This window comes from Hordeum vulgare, chromosome 3H (assembly GCF_904849725.1).
Source record: "Hordeum vulgare subsp. vulgare chromosome 3H, MorexV3_pseudomolecules_assembly, whole genome shotgun sequence".
In the NCBI taxonomy this organism is placed as follows: Eukaryota; Viridiplantae; Streptophyta; class Magnoliopsida; order Poales; family Poaceae; genus Hordeum; species Hordeum vulgare.
In genome coordinates this window covers 358,971,913-358,991,754 of record NC_058520.1, presented here as the reverse complement: position 1 = coordinate 358,991,754, position 19,842 = coordinate 358,971,913, and the positions used below count along the sequence as shown (strand labels likewise).

The 19,842-nt window shown below is 45.3% G+C and overlaps 1 protein-coding gene across 1 annotated transcript; it reads right to left on the bottom strand.

Annotated features, from left to right (window-relative positions):
- Positions 1-11,740: 11,740 nt before the first annotated feature.
- LOC123443856 (V-type proton ATPase subunit c''2) lies at positions 11,741-15,426 on the bottom strand. The gene is made up of 4 exons (XM_045120394.1): positions 15,176-15,426; positions 15,002-15,079; positions 12,267-12,437; positions 11,741-12,188 (listed from the first exon to the last, which is right to left on the bottom strand). The coding sequence occupies exons 1-4, from the start codon at positions 15,289-15,291 to the stop codon at positions 12,020-12,022; spliced, it is 534 nt and encodes a 177-aa protein (XP_044976329.1). The 5' UTR covers positions 15,292-15,426; the 3' UTR covers positions 11,741-12,019.
- Between the last annotated feature and the right edge of the window lie 4,416 nt (positions 15,427-19,842).

Here is a 19,842-nt window from a genome sequence, read left to right as displayed (position 1 = left end):
ATAAGCAGGCTAACGCCTACCCTAGCCGTCACGAGAATCATATCACATCTGCCTCACGCGTTCGTTCCTTTTGCTGCTACTGCCGCCGGCGACTCCGTCCCGTTTACCGCGTACATGGTCGACGGGAGAGCAGGCCTCCGAAACCTCGCCTCTCCGGTTCCTGTACGGGAGAGGGGCGATTAGGTTTTTGGGGAGTGATCACGCGACTGCTCGCCTCCGTCTGTGTGCTTCGTCTACGTCCACGTCGCCCTCGTCATCGCCATGTCTTCACCAAGCGAAGCTAACCGTCTCGTCCGCGAGAAGGCCGAAGCCGAGAAGAAGGCGGGAGAGGATGCTGCCGCCGCCACCGCTGCTGCTACGGCCAATTGGTCGATCGGAGGGTATGATATGTTTATCTCTCTCCTGTTTATGTCTGCACTAGTAGTACTGCCTATATGCGTAGATGTTTCTGCTATATGCGTAGTACTTGCTAGTATACTCCGTGATCAGTATGTCATGAACCTAGTCAATGCCATGTTAGTAATTATTTCATGGATTAATCTTCTCGGAAAATTGCCTATTTACTCAACAATCCAAAAACCTAATGTGTGTAGGAATTTTTCGATTAATGGTTTTGCTGCTGCACTGAAACCGGATAAGTTTACTGGTACTTATTTCAAGCATTGGAAAATGAGAACCACCTTATGGCTCACGGCTATGAACGTGTTCTGGGTAGCCGGTGTCACTCCTACGGAAACTATCACTCTTGAACAGGAGAAGATGTTTAAGGAGGCCACCGTCCTATTCCTTGGAGCAGTCATTAGCGTGATCGAAGATAAGCTGGTTGATGCATATTCACATATGCATGTTGCCAAGGACTTTTGGGAGGCGCTCGAATCTAAATTCGGGGCCACCGATGCTGGGAGTGAGATGTATGTTATGGACCAGTTCCACGATAACAAGATGGTTGACAACCGTTCTGTATTGGAACAGGCTCATGAGATAATATGCATAGCTAAAGAACTTGAGGTTCTTAAGTGCAATTTGCTGAGCAAGTTTTTCGCGGGTTGTATAATTTCTAAGGTCCCTAATTCTTGGAGGAACTTTGCTACTACTCTGAAACATGAGAGGCGTGAGTTCTCAGTAGAGGACATCATCGGCATCTGAGTGTTGAGCAGAACTCGAGAGCAAAGGACTCCAATGGAAAAGCGGTGGAAAGCTCTTCTGCTGCCAATATGGTACATCAGAGGAACCTCAATTCCCACAAGCCCAAGGGAAAGAATTCTGCCCAACAGAATACTGACTTCAAGAAGAAGGGAAAGAAGCCCTTCAAGAAGAATAAGAAGGGAGATGGTTGCTATACTTGTGGTTTAGAGGAACATTGGGCAAACAAATGCCCAAACAAGTACAAGAGGCCGACGCAGGACTCCAAGTCTGCCAATATGATTGTGGGCAACAATGAAAGTGGTGCATCTGGGTACGGTAATTTACTTACTGTATTTACAGTTTGTCAGTCCACCGATTGGTGGGTGGACACGGGTGCAAATATTCATGTGTGTGCTGACTTATCATTGTTCTCTTCTTATCAGGCCACCGGTCACGGGTCCGTATTGATGGGGAATGGCGCGAGTGCTTCTGTTCTTGGTGTTCGCACGGTCGATCTAAAGTTTACTTCGGGAAGGATCGTGCAGCTGAAGAACGTGCAGCATGTCCCCGCCATCAAGAAGAACCTCGTTAGTGCTTCCCTTCTGTGTAGAGAAGGGTTTAAGTTGGTATTCGAGTCTAATAAAGTAGTAGTTACGAAATATGGACTTTTTGTTGGAAAAGGTAATGAGTGCGGAGGTCTGTTCCGCCTTTCCCTCGCAGATTTTTGTAATAAAGTCGTGAACAATATTCATTCGAGTGTTAATGAATCTGAAGTTTGGCATTCACGTCTTTGTCACATAAGTTTCGGTGTTATGTCGCGGCTAGCAAAACTGAATTTAATCCCGACTTTCACTTTAGCCAAAGGTTCTAAGTGCCATTCGTGTGTGCAAGCAAGACAACCTCGCAAGCCTCACAAGGCTGCAGAGGAGAGACACTTGGCACCATTAGAACTCATACATTCTGATCTTTGTGAGATGAATGGTGTGTTGACTAAAGGTGGAAAGAAATATTTCATGACATTGATAGATGATTCCACTAGATATTGCTATGTGTATCTGTTAAATACTAAATATGAGGCTCTACACTACTTTAAAATCTATAAGGCAGAAGTTGAGAATCAACTTGAAAAGAAAATTAAACGAGTCTGGTCTGACCGTGGTGGAGAGTACTTCTCAAACGAGTTTGATTCCTTTTGTGCGGAACACGGCATTATTCATGAGAGGACGCGTCCCTATTCACCCCAGTCAAACGGGGTTGCCGAGCGGAAAAACCGTACTCTAACTGATTTGGTTAACGCCATGTTAGATACATCGGGTTTATCCAAGGCATGGTGGGGGGAGGCTATATTGACCGCGTGTCATGTCCTCAATAAGGTTCCTACAAAAGATAATGAAGTCACTCCTTATGAGGAGTGGTCGAAGAGAATGACGACGCTCTCGTACTTACGTACTTGGGGCTGCTTGGCGAAAGTCAATGTACCGATCCCCAAGAAGCGTAAGCTTGGACCAAAGACTGTGGACTGCGTTAATTTGGGATACGCTAAGAATAGCGTAGGCTATAGATTTCTAGTAGTGAAATCTGAGGTACCTGACGTGAAGGTCGGTACAATAATGGAGTCGAGGGATACTACATTCTTTGAGGATATATTTCCCATGATAGATATGCAAAGCACTTCTAGACAGGAATCTGAGATAACTCCTGAGCCTGCCATTCCTATCGAATACTATGAACAAACACATGATGAAAATCCTGAGGAGGATGACGAGGAAGCCCGTGGTAGGGGCAAGAGACAAAGGACTGCAAAGACCTTTGGTGATGATTTCTTCGTATACCTTGTGGATGATAATCCCACTTCTATTTCAGAAGCGTATGCTTCTCCAGATGCTGATTACTGGAAAGCTGCGGTCCATAGCGAGATGGATTCCATCATGGCTAACGGGACATGGGAAATCACTGATCGTCCCTATGGTTGTAAACCATTGGGATGCAAGTGGGTGTTCAAAAAGAAGCTTAGGCCCGATGGTACGATTGAAAAGTACAAGGCTAGGCTTGTGGCCAAGGGCTATGCCCAGAAAGAAGAAGAAGATTTCTTTGATACTTACTCACCTGTGGCTAGACTGACCACCATTCGAGTACTACTCTCATTGGCGGCCTCTCATGGTCTTCTCATTCATCAAATGGACGTTAAGACGGCTTTCCTGAATGGAGAGCTAAATGAGGAAATCTGTATGCAACAGCCAGATGGCTTTGTGATAGAAGGTCAGGAAGGAAAGGTGTGTAAGTTGCTGAAATCTTTATCTCGCCTGAGACAAGCACCTAAGCAATGGCATGAGAAGTTTAATACAACTCTGACATCTGTTGGCTTCGTTGTTAATGAAGCTGACAAATGTGTATACTATCGCCATGGTGGGGGCGAAGGAGTTATATTGTGCTTGTATGTTGATGACATACTGATTTTTGGAACCAACCTCAAAGTAACTGAGGAGGTTAAATCTTTTCTGTCTCAAAACTTTGAGATGAAGGACCTTGGGGTGGCTGATGTTATCTTGAACATCAAGCTGTTGAGAGATGATGAGGGTGGGATTACACTTCTGCAATCCCACTATGTTGAGAAGATTTTGAGTCGCTTTGGATATTCAGACTGCAAAATTTCTCAAACACCATATGATCCTAGTGTGCTTATTCGAAAGTTTGAAGGCACAGCTATAGATCAATTGAGATTCTCTCAAATTATCGGCTCGCTTATGTACCTAGCTAGCGCAACGAGGCCTGACATCGCGTTTGCTGTGAGCAAACTTAGCCGGTTTGTTGCAAACTCGGGCGATGTTCATTGGCGTGTTGTTGAAAGAATTACGCGCTACTTGAAAGGTACTGTCAACCACGGGCTTCACTATACGGGATATCCATCGGTACTTGAAGGGTATAGTGATGCGAATTGGATCTCTGATGCTGATGAGATGAAGGACACTACTGGGTATATGTTTACTCTTGGGGTTGGTGTTGTTTCCTGGAAGTCTTGCAAGCAAACGATCTTAACGAGATCGATAATGGAAGCAGAATTAACAGCATTAGATACATCTGGTGTCGAAGCAGAATTTCTTCGAGATATTTTGATGGACTTACCTATAGTTGAGAAGCCGGTTCCGGTTATCCTTATGAACTGCGATAATCAGACGGTTATTGTCAAAGTGAAGAGTCCAAATGACAATATGAAGTCCAACAAACATTTAAGAATGAGATTGAAGTCTGTCAGACGTTTGAGAAACTCCGGAGTGATAGCATTGGATTACATCCAAACGGCTAAGAATCTGGTAAATCCCTTTACTAAAGGGCTATCATGTGTTGTGATAGATAGTGCATCGAGGGAGATGGGTATGAGACCCACATGAGTTGCCATGGTAGTAACCCAACCAATATGATCGGAGATCCCGTGAAGTAGGACCTGGGAAAACAAGCCAGTGGTGAACTGAGGAGAGTAACTTTACTAACCCACTCCGTTGGAGATGCAATGCTCTCGGGTACTGTATGGTAGCATGACTACTGTCTTAATGTGTTCTAAAGCTTATGTCTAAGCAAGATGTTGTCCGACGGAGCGATCTTTGGAGGAACACACCTATATGAGCTTGACTGCTAATCATAGTCTATGAGATTTGGGTGATCTCTAGTAAACTCATGAATAGGCCAGGAGTGTGACTAATATGCTCCACCCGAGGGGTCACCTTCGGCAGTCTAGTACTAGTAAGACTTGTGGTGAAGCTCCTTTACGCCAAACTGACAATTCAAGGCATAGTCCATTGTTCAGTTGTAAAGGAGTGTAGCTGCTTGATCTAGGTGAAGCTCAACCTTAACAGGTCTTCACTAAAATGTTGGTATATTAAAACAGTTATTGGAACGAGGGAACACGATGTGCCCTTGAGATCTGGTGGGGGATTGTTGAAATTAGTAATGGGCCTTAGGCCCATAAGACAATTTCAGAAAAATCTCCAAGGGCCCATGTAGGTGGTGGCATGACAAGGTGGTGGGAAGTTTCGTCCCACCCCGCTAGTGGAGGAGAAGTTGGACCCCTTTATAAGGGTCTCTCTTCCACATGCTATTGGAGAGTGAGAAGAGAAGGTGCCCTCGCGCACTCCTCCTCCGCCGCCCGCCTCGCCACGCCTCGTCACGACGCGCCGCGCCGCGCCGCGTCGCGGGTTGCGGGAATGAGCCGAGCCGAGCTCATACCTACGCGCGTATTTTTGTCGGTCAGGAACGGAGAATACATAACGGACACGGCACGATCCGAGACGTCGGATCGTGGGTTGTTACCGACTCGGACGTGGGTTCGGCCCACGTCTCTCTGTCCAGTCGCCTATATAAGCAGGCTAACGCCTACCCTAGCCGTCACGAGAATCATATCACATCTGCCTCACTCGTTCGTTCCTTTTGTTGCTGCTGCCGCTGGCGACTCCGTCTCGTTTACCGTGTACACAGTCGACGGGAGAGCAGGCCTCCGAAACCCCGCCTCTCCGGTTCCTGTACGGGAGAGGGGCGATTAGGTTTTTGGGGAGCGATCACGCGACTGCTCGCCTCCGTCCGTCTGCTTCGTCTATGTCCGTGTCGCCCTCGTCATCGCCATGTCTTCACCAAGCGAAGCTGACCGTCTCGTCCGCGAGAAGGCCGAAGCCAAGAAGAAGGCAGCAGAGGATGCTGCCGCCGCCACCGCTGCTGCTACGGCCAATTGGCCGATCGGAGGGTATGATATGTTTATCTCTCTCCTGTTTCTGTCTGCACTAGTAGTACTTCCTATATGCGTAGATGTTTCGGCTATATGCGTAGTACTTGCTAGTATACTCCGTGATCAGTATGTCATGAACCTAGTCAATGCCATGTTAGTAATTATTTCATGGATTAATCTACTCGGAAAATTGCCTATTTACTCAACAGCTAGGCTGTTTTTCGGTTGTCTAACCATGCGTGGGAGCGAAGATAACTCCAAACACGTTTTCGTAGACGAGGGGAGACTTGCTGTATCCATTTCCCTCTCTGGCCAATGATTTGAGGACCTAGCATCAGATGGTCTATCGTGGCCTTTTTCTTGATAAAAACGTATAAAATAAAGCGTAGATGAGACAATGTTTAGCGAGGAACTTGTGGAAGGCCTGGGCTGAAGGCCGGTTTGGACCGCCGTTTTCCTTTGAAATATACGTGTAAATAATACACGTATCGCCCGTCGTTTCTTTTCCAGAGGTAAATTGCTTACACCGCGCTTGGATTGTTGGTGAAATCTTACAAACGTAGATACTTACAATTGTATATTATCAGTGTCCAGTAATATGCAACCGACGGTATTTTCCGCTTGTAAATTCCCATGTGTGGAGAGTTTTCTGAAATTTGATGCCGAAACTCTACCATCAAGACGATGACGCTGTAACAATCCTCCGCCGCCGACGACCTCCGCGCGGCCCTCTCCTCCTCAAGCTCCCGCATCGGCCTTCACTTTCGCTTCGCCGCCTACCTTCAGCCTTTCTGCCCCACCTGCCCATCGCGAACCCTGCCCAAGCCACCGCCGAAGAGGGCGACCAAGCAGGCCAAGCAGATGCAGCAGCCGCTGCGGCCCCCCGGTGCGGCTGTCGTCCGCCCCCTTGCGAAGCGCTTCCGCCCGTTCCTCTGCAGCATGCTCCAGCTCCTCCTGCCGCTCCTCCGCCTGAACCCTAGCGACGCAGGCGACGCGGAGGGCCTCGACGTGCGGTGTGGTGGAACGCCATCATGTCACCCTCTCGTGGACACCGACGCCGGCGCCTCCGGGCGGCAAAACCTCGATCTGGTCTTGAGCAAGGGCGAGGTGGGGAAAAGGAATCTCGATCTGGTCTCGAGCGAGAGGCGAGGTGGGGAAAAATGACGGACGTTGATCTGTATCAAATACCGGCCTAATCCGGGTGTAAACGAGAAAACTGATGTAAAGCTTACAGCCCAAAAACGACATGCCAACAAGCAACGTGAGGTCCATCCGTTTAGCTGTATTGGGCCTCAAAACGAGGAACCAAGCGGGGCCTTAGCACCTGGTGAGATACACGTGTAAGTGAAACACTTCTGTATCAAATTATATCCATTCTAAAGCGCGTTCTAAGACTACTCACAATGAGGAGTAACATAGAGTAGTAACATATATATGTTACTAGTCTAAGTTACTACCTCCAAAGTGGATAATAACATAGGGGTAATAACATTGAGCATATCATTTATTAGGCTATAGACTCATCTTGCCTTGATATCCGCTGTGTTACTCATAGAGGTAGTAACATGCTAAGTTACTCAATTTCTCTCTCTTCTCATTTATTAGTTGCCACATCATACTTTTTGCTTACGTGGCACTTATGTTACTACCTATGTTACTCCCATTTTGTGTAGTCTAAGGATGCGCGCTGCCGGAAAGACCCCGATCTTGCGCTCTCAATCGCCACCAGCTAATCCCGGTTAAGAGATCTCAAACAACAGCCGCACAATCGTTGCACGCATTAAAAATATTTTGCAACGTCGAAATAGCTATTTTTAGCGCGTCGAAGAGGGCTGGCTCCAACGACGGTCGCAAAAAAAATGCACACGCGCTGCAAAAAACGGCACGCCCGTCCATCAGAAACAACATATGACACTTCAAACAAAATTAATTAAAATCAAACACATAAAAATAATCAACAAGAAATAGTTCAATTTTGGACAAATAGTTTATCTTCCAATACAATAAATAGTTCAACACTACAACATCAAACATACAAATCATCATTCGTTTTTTCAACCATTCCATGTTCACCACTCCTCGATTAGATCCTTCTGCAGATCATTATGTGTTTGGTCACGTCGAATGGCATGATAGGAGGCAACAAATCGGGCCACCCTCGCAGTGTTGGGGAATGTCGCATGGGAAACAAAAAAAATTCCTACGTGCACGAAGACCTATCATGGTGATGTCCATCTACGAGAGAGGATTTCCGATCTACGTACCCTTGTAGATCACACAGCAGAAGCGTTAAGAAACGCGGTTGATGTAGTGGAACGTCCTCACGTCCCTCGATCCGCCCCGCGAACCGTCCTACGAACCGTCCCGTGATCCGTCCCACGATCTAGTGCCGAATGGACGACACCTCCGCGTTCAGCACACGTATAGCTCGACGATGATCTCGGCCTTCTTGATCCAGCAAGAGAGACGGATAGGTAAATGAGTTCTCTGGCAGCGTGACGGCGCTCCGGAGGTTGGTGGTGATCTAATCTCAGCAGGGCTACGCCCGAGCTCCACAGAAACGCGATCTAGAGGTAAAACCGTGGAGGTATGTGGTCGGGCTACCTTGAAAAAGTTGTCTCAAATCAGCCCTAATAGCTCCATGTATATAGGAGGAGGGAGGGGAGGCTTGCCTTGAGGCTCAAGGAGCCCCAAGGGTTGCGCACCAAGGGGAGGAGGAGTCCTCCTCCAATCCTAGTCCAACTAGGATTGGAAGGTGGAGTCCTTCTCTTCCTTCCCACCTCCTTTTTTTCTTTTCTCTTTGATTTTCTATCTATGGCGCATAGGGCCTTCTTGGGCTGTCCCACCAGCCCACCAAGGGCTGGTGCGCCACCCCCAAGGCCTATGGGCTTCCCCGGGGTGGGGTGCCCCCCCCCCCCCGGTGAACATCCGGAACCCATTCGTCATTCCCGGTACATTCCTGGTAACTCCGAAAACCTTCCGGTAATCAAATGAGGTCATCCTATATATCAATCTTCGTTTCCGGACCATTCCGGAAACCCTCGTGACATCCGTGATCTCATCCGGGACTCCGAACAACATTCGGTAACCAACCATATAACTCAAATACGCATAAAACAACGTCGAACCTTAAGTGTGCAGACCATGCGGGTTCGAGAACTATGTAGACATGACCCGAGTGACTCCTCGGTCAGTATCCAATAGCGGGACCTGGATGCCCATATTGGATCCTATATATTCTACGAAGATCTTATCGTTTGAACCTCAGTGCCAAGGATTCATATAATCCCGTATGTCATTCCCTTTGTCCTTCGGTATGTTACTTGCCCGAGATTCGATCGTCAGTATCCGCATACCTATTTCAATCTCGTTTACCGGCAAGTCTCTTTACTCGTTCCGTAATACAAGATCCCGCAACTTACACAAAGTCGCGTTGCATGCAAGGCTTGTGTGTGATGTTGTATTACCGAGTGGGCCCCGAGATACCTGTCCGTCACATGGAGTGACAAATCCCAGTCTTGATCCATACTAACTCAACGGACACCTTCGGAGATACCTGTAGAGCATCTTTATAGCCATCCAGTTACGTTGTGACGTTTGATACACACAAAGCATTCCCCCGGTGTCAGTGAGTTATATGATCTCATGGGCATAGGAATAAATACTTGACACGTAGAAAACAGTAGCAACAAAATGACACGATCAACATGCTACGTCTATTAGTTTGGGTCTAGTCCATCACATGATTCTCCCAATGATGTGATCTAGTTATCAAGCCACAACACCTTGCTCATAGCCAGAAGACCCTGACTATCCTTGATCAACTGGCTAGCCAACTAGAGGCTTGCTAGGGATGGTGTTTTGTCTATGTATCCACACATGCATCTAAGTCTTCATTCAATACAATTACAGCATGGATAATAAACGATTATCTTGACACATGAATTATAATAATAACTTATTTATCATTGCCTCTAGGGCATAATTCCAACACGTAGAACTCCACCGCACTCGCACGGGATGTACGGAGAGCTCATACTGAGAGTAGTATAAATCTTGGCCACGCTCATTCTCGATGATCATGTTATGCATGATCACACAAGCGTGCATGATGTACCAAAAGATCTTTTAATCCCAAAATCTAGCCAGTCCTCTCACAATAGCAAATTGGGCTTGCAAAATCCCAAAAGCTTTCTCCACATCTTTCCGAGCAGCCACCTGAGCGTTGTGGAAATCTAGATTTTTCTTACCTTCTTCACAAATGTTTGCCATTTTGGATAGATGCCATCCGAAAGATAGTTGCTATAGTTGTATGTATGGCCATTAGCGACAAACTTCACCGGTGACAGTTCACCATTTGCAATCTTATCCATGAGTGGTGACCGATTAACAACGTTGATCTCATTTACAGATCCAGGCATTCCAAAAGAAAAAGCATGCCAAATCCAAGTCTCTTGATCGGCCACCGCTTCAAGGATTATAGTGTAACCCTTTTTCTGACCGTGGAATTGCCCATGCCATGCCTTAGGATAGTTCTTCCAACTCCAATGCATGTAATCTATTGAGACAAGGATACCTGGGAACCCACGAGCTTTGTTCATCTCCAATAGCCTTGCGACGTCTTCAACATTGGGAGATCTCAAATACTCCGGGGCAAACACTTGCACAATTCGGACTGCGAAGCGCTTGACACACATGACGGCCTGAATCTCACCCATGGCCAAGTGGTCATCAACTAGATCAGCCGGAATACCGTATGCTAACATACGCAAAGCGGTTGTCACCTTTTGAAAGGTGTTATGCTCGAGTTCTCGGGCGGCATTCCTCCTTTGCTGAAAAAACTGATCATGGCTCGCCAGTTTCTGTGCAATGCGCCTGAACAACTCGGTGCTCATCCTAAAACGACGCCTGAAGTAGGACTCGGGGTATGTGGGATTCTCCACAAACTAGTGACTCAGCAATCTGTTGTGGGCATCACTATTATCCTTCCAAATTTTCTACCGACCCATAACCAAACCACCGTGCTCTGGCTTTTTGTTGATGTGCATAGCTAGGATCATTGCAAGGTCCTCCTCCTCTTCAATATCAAATTCTTCTTCGAAAGAATCATATGACGAACTCATCTACAATATTGAATTTAAACCAGTCTAAAAAACTACAAAAAATGTGCATCAAATTCATGTAAAAAGGATGAAGTTGAAGCAATACATACCTTGCAAGCGTTTTGTCGAACACCTTATGGGGGTCGAGCGGCAATGGGCGGCCGGACGTTGTTCAGCGGAGGAATGGCGTGTGCGAGGTGAGGCGGCAAGTAGAGGGAGACGAAGGAAGCAGCGGCGGCGCGGGGATAGGCCGGGGAAGCGTCGTCGGGTCGCCGGAGCAAATGAGGTGACGCGGGTGGCGACCCCAGCGCCTGGATCAAGTGATGGATGAAAGTCGCGCATGAGTCATTGATGTCCAGCGCACAAGAGCGGGCACTCGAAAAAAGAACGCGTGATGCCATTTCGCCCCGCGCGCTGAACCATTTATGATGCACACGCATTTTTTGCGCCTTCACTAGAACGACCCAAGCGGTTGCGCACGCGTAAAAAACTGTCTTTTTTCAGCACGCGCTTATATACCCGCGCTGAACCATTTATGATGCGCACGCATTTTTTGCATCTTTACTAGAGCGACCGACGTAAAAAACTGTCTTTTTTCAGCACAACTGTTTGGAGATGCTCTAAGAAGAATCGAACAGCAGCGAGAAAGTCACACGAGACGTGAGGGGGAATGAATAACACGCACACGTGGGCTGAATCAGATTTGTATTACACGTGATCTCATTACGGTGCAATCGAGCTAAGCATAAACTTAACGTATTCAGATCAGGGCGTAATCTCGAACCAAACACATCATCAATGCTGAGTTAAATGCTTATTCTCATGTTCAATGCTTTTATTCAATAGGCAGTCCACGTTCTGCAAAAGCAATAGCACCTACAAGATGATACCTGGCAGGCATACGGAGTCTTTACAGTAGGCACAGTATCTCTACGATCAGATACATCAAGCACCAAAATACGTGATTTACCAAAAATGTGCAAAAGAAAAAAGAATAGATAAGAAACAGTTGAATACATGTTGACATTTCAAAGGGTTTCACCCGAAATAATTTACAGAGATTCCCAGATGGATGGTATTAGACTTTCGTTGGCCATGTTGCTTGAGCTGACATGATTATACCCACGATCACTCCAAAGAGGCCCAAAGCACTGCCAAAGATCTCAATCACCAGGATCTTTACAAAGAGTGTTGAATTCTGGGCATCAGACAGTGCACAGCTGCTTCCGATTATTCCCACGCATACCCTGAAGATTCAAAATTTGATCATCTTCAGCAATGGATCATGATATGTATGAAAATAAAATGTGAATTCTACCACTTACCCGCAAACAAGATTAGCAAAGCCGACAATAAGACCTGAGGCAAAGATTGCATAACCAGCTCGCATAGACTCTGGATCATGCATTCGGGATGTTGGCACACTTTCAAGCTTTGTTTGGAGGATGATTGCCACGATTACACCATAAATTGCAACGGCCTCACAGAAGATGACACTGGCAAAGGAGATGCATACGTGTCGAAAGTTAAAAGGAATATCCATGATATGCAATCAGAAGAGAATTAACGTTAGATAAAATTCCAATATAAAGCTAGATGCAGGCATTAGCCAACCAGTTTTGCTAAAATTCCAATGTGGTTTTGGTTGCTTGCCTCGAAAGAAGCATGAATCAGCAGATGCAAGCATAAACCCATCAGATGTTTTCACAAGATCCACATGCAGCCATAAGCATTCTAGGCCAGACATGGAACTTATTTGAGAAACCAAACTTCAACAGCATCTTGGCACAATCAGGGGCCATCCTCGTATTAATTATAGAGGTCTAACCAATTTATCTGAGCTCGTTTATTACCAAATCCCAAAAACCAGTAATCCATGTGTGCATTGGCTCAGCCATTTACAAATAACCATGGTGAGTTGAAATGAGCAAACTGACTAAAAGGTTGTAGCTAAAAACAAATGTTTTCACAAGATCCAGATGCTGTCAATGCTGCAAAAGGATGGTTATATCGATGAAGATGTGAGCCATCGAATCAAAGTTGGATGGATGAAGTGATGCCAAGCTTCTGGCATCCTCTGTGACAAGAGTATGCCGTAAAAGCTAAATGGCAGGTTCTATAGGGCGGCGATTCGACCTGCACTGTTGTATGGTGCAACAGCGCATGGCCAACTAAAAGGCGACATGTCCAAGAGTTATGTGTAGCAGAGATGCGCATGTTGAGATGGATATGTGGCCACACAAGAAAGGATCAGGTCCGGAATGATGATATACGGGATAGAGATGGGGTAGCACCGATCAAAGAGAAGCTTGTCCAGCATCGTCTGAGATGGTTTAGGCATATACAACGCTGGCCTCCCGAAGCGCCAGTACATAGCAGGCGGTTAAAGTGTGCTGATAATTTCAAGACAGGTTGGGGTAGACCGAATATAACATGGGAGTCCGTAAAGAGAGATATTAAGGACTGGAATATCACCAAAGAACTAACCATGGACAGGGGTGCGCGGAAGTTAGCTATCCACATGCTAGTACCATGACTTGGTTTGTTACTGTTGTAATTGTTGTTGTTGTTGTTGTTGACTACATCTGTATTATTGGTTGGACTATACAGAATGTGAAATATGGTCTTGTCTACTGAAGAAATTGTGACACTGCAGAACTAACAGTCAACTAATATCTCCAATATTATTGAAGCGTATGACCTAGTGTATACATAATGGCAGTCTAGTTCCCTGATTACTATCAGACTAGTGTTTGTTGTTGAAGCATATGATCTAGTGTATACAAAATGGCAGTCTAGCTCCCTGGTTACTATCGGACTTGGTTTGTTATTGTTGTTGTTGTTGTTGTTGACTAAATCTGTATTATTGGTTGGACTACACAGAATGTGAAATATGGTCTGGTCTACTGAAGAAATTGGGACACTGAAGAACTAACAGCCAACTAGTATCTCCAATATTATTGAAGCATATGATCTAGTGTATACAAAATGGCAGTCTAGCTCCCTGGTTACTATCAGACTAGTGTTTCTCCAATACATCATATGAACTCACATCCTTCTTCCTCTAACGACATAGAGGGTGTTTGTGCTACATCCAATTGTAGATGTAGAGCCAAAACACTAGTTTTCCTTTGTTATACTGCCTACCATTCTAACGAACATGCCCTCCAACAAAACAAGAGAAGAATAAAAGCCACAAACACAGGTTCAATGACGAATCAAATTATAAAGACAAACTAAGGAACTAGACCAGATCCCACACGACCACTGTAAGAACTTGATGGGCCTAACATAACAGAGGAACCGCAAAACAAACAAAAGAAAATAAGCCTCCTGCTTTGACTTTCTATCTATCATGATTCCAGTAGAAGTTGATAGCAGTATCTGGCCTTCGTGCGTTGCCAGCATGCAGAGCGTTTGTCACGACTTACATAACGGTTAAATTGGTTTATTAAAACGAGACGGTTAAATTGGTTTATTAAAACGAGACTAAACAAGTGCGAAATGTGAGGATTCAGGATGGGTGACTGACACAACAATGGACATACGGACCTATATCCAAATTAGGCGTGTCTGACATAACCACGAAAATTTCTTCACAGGCAACAACAATTGCACGCCCTTGTCTTTGGCATTTGTTAGAATATCATCAGTGCATTTACCCATGGATAGTTTGCAATGAGATAATGTCCGATTCTTCCTACTAAGAGATGTAAGTCAACTAATCGTATAAACACCGAAAGTGATTCACCATGGAAGGAATATCAGCCCCTCCAAGCTAGTTGAATAATTTACCATCAGAAGCAAGGTGGTTTGCTCTACTCAAACATCGGACGCTTAATTTCATGTAACACAATGCTAACTAACAGAAGAAACAATGGCCAATCCATCTCCTGGACGCAACCACGCATCATCAAGTTTAAGGTAGACAAAAGTCAAGAGCTCACAGCCCAGAGCCCACCCACCAAGCAAGGCCAAATCTAGCTACCGCAGTGCAGAGGAGACGGCGTCGAGACAAATCAGGCCCACCAGGTTAGCAAGGCTCCAGAGATTCCCTCACCTGATGAGGTTCTTGGAGGTGATCCTGGGCGCCTTGATGGCGGCCCCGATGAGGCTGCTCCCCGTGATGAAGATCCCCCTGACAGCAGCAAAACCACAGTGGGGCAGTATGAGAAGATGCGCGCAGCAGATCCAGCGAGGCGATGCCCGGAAGGGGGGGAAGATTAGGTCTCACCATGCTGCGCCGAGGACAGAGACGCCGATGGAGACGGCGATGCCGATGGCGGAGAAGGTGTAGGGCGAGATATGCACGAGCGCGCGCGCCCACGACGACGAGTAGTCCGACGACATCCTCCCACCACGATCTCCACCGGTGCGCGCTCGGTGCTGGATCGGGGATTTTCTTTCTCTCTCTTTGGGATGGTTGGATCGGTGACTGGGGAAGGAGAGAGAGTCGGGGTGCGATGGAGGAGAAGATGTGTGCGTGGTCTGCACGGGGACCAACCAGCCTTGCTGGGGCCAGAAGGTATGCGCTCCGTCCGATCTGGTTATGGACGGCGCAGAGGAGATCGTATATTTCTTTATTGTTTTGCGGGAGAGGGGATCGTGTCAGTCCGGGTCACGTGCTAGTCTTGAGGGGGGCTCCTAATCACCGCATGGAGCGATGGACTGCGAGCAAACACGCAGCCACACTCCTGCGGCTCGCCCCGGACGCGGTCGCATTCCTTTTTTTTTTTTGCTTTTTATTTACTAAATTAATAAAATGTTTACCAAAGTTAATAATCATATAAGAATTTTAAAGAAAATATTCTAGAAATATAAAAAACGTTAGTGAATTTATAAAAATATTTCAAAAAGTTTTTGAAGATTCTGAAAATAGTTGAAAGTATGAAAATGTCCATGGTTTGAAAAAATAGGTTCATGAATTCATAAAATATTAGTAAAGTTGAAAAATATTCAGGAATTCAAATAAATTTAATAAATTTATTAAATAATCATGAATTTAAAAATGTTCAAAAGGTGTTCATGTATTTAATAAATGTTCATGAATACAAAATTTGTCACAAATTTCAAAAATGTTCATGATTTTCAAAAATGGTCATGGATTCATAAATGTTCATGGTTTCAAAAATTGTTCAAGAATTCCAAAAATATTCACGAATTTTAAAATGTTCGCGTTTCAAAAGAAGTTTGTGAATACAAAAAGTCTTCTAAGATTAAAAAATCACAAATTTTAAAATTGTTACTGAATTCAAAATATATTAGTGATTTCCTAAAACATTGAAGAACTTAAATTATATTCACGAATTCCAAAAATGTACGCCAATTTGAAAAGAAATCATGATTTAAAAAATATTCATTAATGTATTCATGATTTTGAATCACATATTTATAAAAATGTCTATACATTTAAAAATATATTTGTAAACATGGAAAATATTCACTATTTAGAAAAGTATTCAGAAATAAAAAAATGTTAGCAACTTCACAAAATGTTCACAAATTGAAAAAATGTTCACATATTCAAAAAATGTTCGTAATTTCAAAATATGTTTGTGAATCTGAAAAAGGATCATGCATTTGGTTTATATATTCAAAGATATTCCTCGAAAAAAATGTTTGTGAATTCATAAATTGTTCACGATTCCAAAATTAGAAAAAAAAATGGAAAAAATAAGTAAAAAAAATAAAAATAGAAAGAAGGATAAAAAAAGGCACGCAAGGTTATATAAGCTTCCTAAAACCAGTGTAAAACAAATATTAAAAGAGCATAAACTGGCTGGCCCATATAAGCATTGGAATATGTGTTACGTGCCTAACGAGCGACCTACACGGTAAATAGGAACCTTGAGACGCTGCAAGACCAATAGAAAAAGGCAAGCTTACATAGTTGGTGGACTCGTGGTGGTGAGTCGAGTAAGCATATCAATAAACCAATCTCCCTCTAAAAACAATTGACCAATCGATCGGGCCTGCATAAATAAGGAAACAAAATTGATCATATCTAGGAGTTCATCTCGGACGGGAAACTATAATCTATGTTAAGATTTGGTTGTGTCATTATTGATTACTAGTTAAATGCTCCGTGCGTTATTGATTACTAGTTAAATGTCCCGTGCGTTTTCACGAGACAACAAAACAATGTTTCTCTAATTGTATTTGTCCCACTTCATCTCTTTCCCACATGGTCCTATTTTCTCAAACATGCATACCCCACCTCCTCCCCTTTTATCTTGGTCTACTAATTTTCTCTAGCTTTGGTATCATCACTCTTCTTCGCTCCATATGGCTCGACCATAACATGTTAAGTTTGCGCTTATGATGCTTGTCATTTGTTTTTTATGGCGGCTGCTATGAATTGGCCGGAGAAATCATCTGGCTAGACGGCCATCTGATCAGCGCGCTGTGGCCCGTTGGATGACAGCAACGTCATGGCAGCAATAAGCGCATGGCTGCACCCCGACAAAAGTTGCACTACAACTTATGGCGCACCGCTGACGTCCGGCAGAACTCCAACGCAACATAAATGAATGCAAACTCCGACAGAACTTCAATGCAACACTGCCGGCTTCGGTAAAGCTCTGATGCGAATCTGACAGAGCTCCAATGCAGCATCGATGGCTCCGGTCAATCTCCAATCCAACTCCGGCAGAGCTCCAATGCAACACCAACGACTCGGGTCAAGCTCCAACGCTGCACTAACGGCTCCAGTGAAGCTCAAATGCAATGTATGACCGACGCTCATGGCAGCACCGCTGGCATGATGAAGCTCCATTGCAGCCAGAGTTGAGGGAGATGCCCCCGTCGCAACTGCAGAGGCCATGACGAGGATGAAACAACAGTTGTTGCGGCCATGGCGTGGATCGAGGATGAACCAAGAATGGTTGTGGCCATGGTGAGGAAGAAAAACCAGCGGTTGCGGCCATGGAGAGGATGCGACAACAACGTGTGCTACGAGGAGGAGTGGGTGAGGTAGTCAACCATGGATTTCAGTGGTTGGAAGGATCGTAGCAAAAGGCGTGTGGGTGTTGCATGTCGCTGGTTGGAGGAAGCCGACCCTAGCTGCAGGTTGTCGCCGGTCACTGCAAAGCCATCCCCGGCTGCTCCAAAAAGGTCCATGGCCATAAAAATATGCAGGTGCGCAGTGCAAAGTGGCCCCTGTAGCAGCAATAACAACAACTTCGTCAGCCGGGGTGGAAGAAGGCAGGAAGAGAGAGGAGAGCAATGTTTGAGAAGGGTTGAGGAGAGGGGGGCAGTGGGATTTACCCCCAATTCAAAGGAATAAGACAAGGGGAGAAGATGGGCAAAGGAAGGATAAGACCATGAGTAGCTGGGCATGGGCGGTGGTAGGGTCATGGATGCGTGTCGACACCTCGGGGAGGCTTAAGACGCGTTGTAATCGGTTAGTTGATTTTAATACTTTTCCTTTTTTCTGATGACACTCATGTGTAAATGTGTTTTTCTCTCTTTAAAACTTGTGCTAACCAGACCATTCAAATAAATGTTTCATCTAGATTTTCTATCATCTTGCACCATCTTCACATGTGCTCGTACTTGTACAAGACCTAGGTTGATGGTCATTGTTTGCTCAAAGCAAGTGTAGCCAAAGCATACTGAGTTGGAAAGATGAAACATAAAATATGGATGAAGTCTTACTGAAATCTAATAAGGACGTATAGAAACTTAATATAGTTTGCTCATGTAGTTGCCCACTGAACATAAAGAACCATAATGAGACATGTGAAAAATAACTAAGTGCATATCAGGTGTTTTTTAGACAATGGGTACACCCTTTCATTCATTCATAATATTTTATTTACAAACAATGGTCCTGATAACATCACGAACACTATTGTCGCAATAGGACCAACATCATGTTCAACCGATGTTGCCAAATCGTGGGTTGCCTCATTACTATAGTGATTACATGCTTGAAACTACAAGATAGAAATATTGATGATCTAATCTTGATATATTGGACAATGACGCCTTTTGAGGATATGTCAAAGTCTAAACTTTGCACCTTATGGGGGTCCATGGGGGTCGCCAAGAGCGGACTCTCCAGGTGCATGTCCATGAAGATCAAGTGGTGTCGATAGCCTTCCACCTTCTCATCAGCCTTTAGGTGAGAGCCCGCATCCGCGACATCAACAAAGGAGACGCACGTTGTGCACTGGTCCAGGGCGGTGAACCGCAGGCTAAAGAAATGACGAAAGAGCACCACTGAGGGCCTCATGCCCACGAAAGCCTCACACTAAAAGGTGAAGATAGCTAAGAGGAAGACAAAGTTGGGCTGAAGGTGCAGGGCCTGGATCTGGTAATGGGAAAGGATAGCGTAGAAGAAATCAGAGAACAAAAGGACGTGTCTGGCATAGATGGTGTGGAGGAAGAAGGGGTAGGCGGACTTCACCAGGCTTCTCGGCGCTACCGAGCCCGGCCATATGTCGGTCACTCGCCCTTCGTTCGTGTCGCGTGATACGTCCCAAACATATCTATAATTTCTTCTTGCTCCATGCAAGTTTTGGGTGATATTGCTATGTGTTTTGTACACTTCCATACCTTTTTCAACATATTTGGACTAACCTACTAACTCAGTGCACCCAGTGCTAGTTTCTGCCTGCTGATGTGTGTGAATTGCAGGTTTATACCCACATATACAAAGCCCGAAAAATTCCACAGAAAATATATAAAAAATCAGCATTTCAGAAGACTCCAGACGCCCGAATGAGAGCGAGAGGGGGGTCACCCCCACCCAGACGGCCACCTGGCGCGGCCTAGGGGAGGCCGCGCCACCAGGCCGCCTGGGCGAGTGGGACCTCCCCTGGTGCCCCCCTTTGGCCCTATTTTTACCCCCGTGGAGGAAACCCTGATTCCAGAACCCTTTTCTCCAGAAGCAATTCC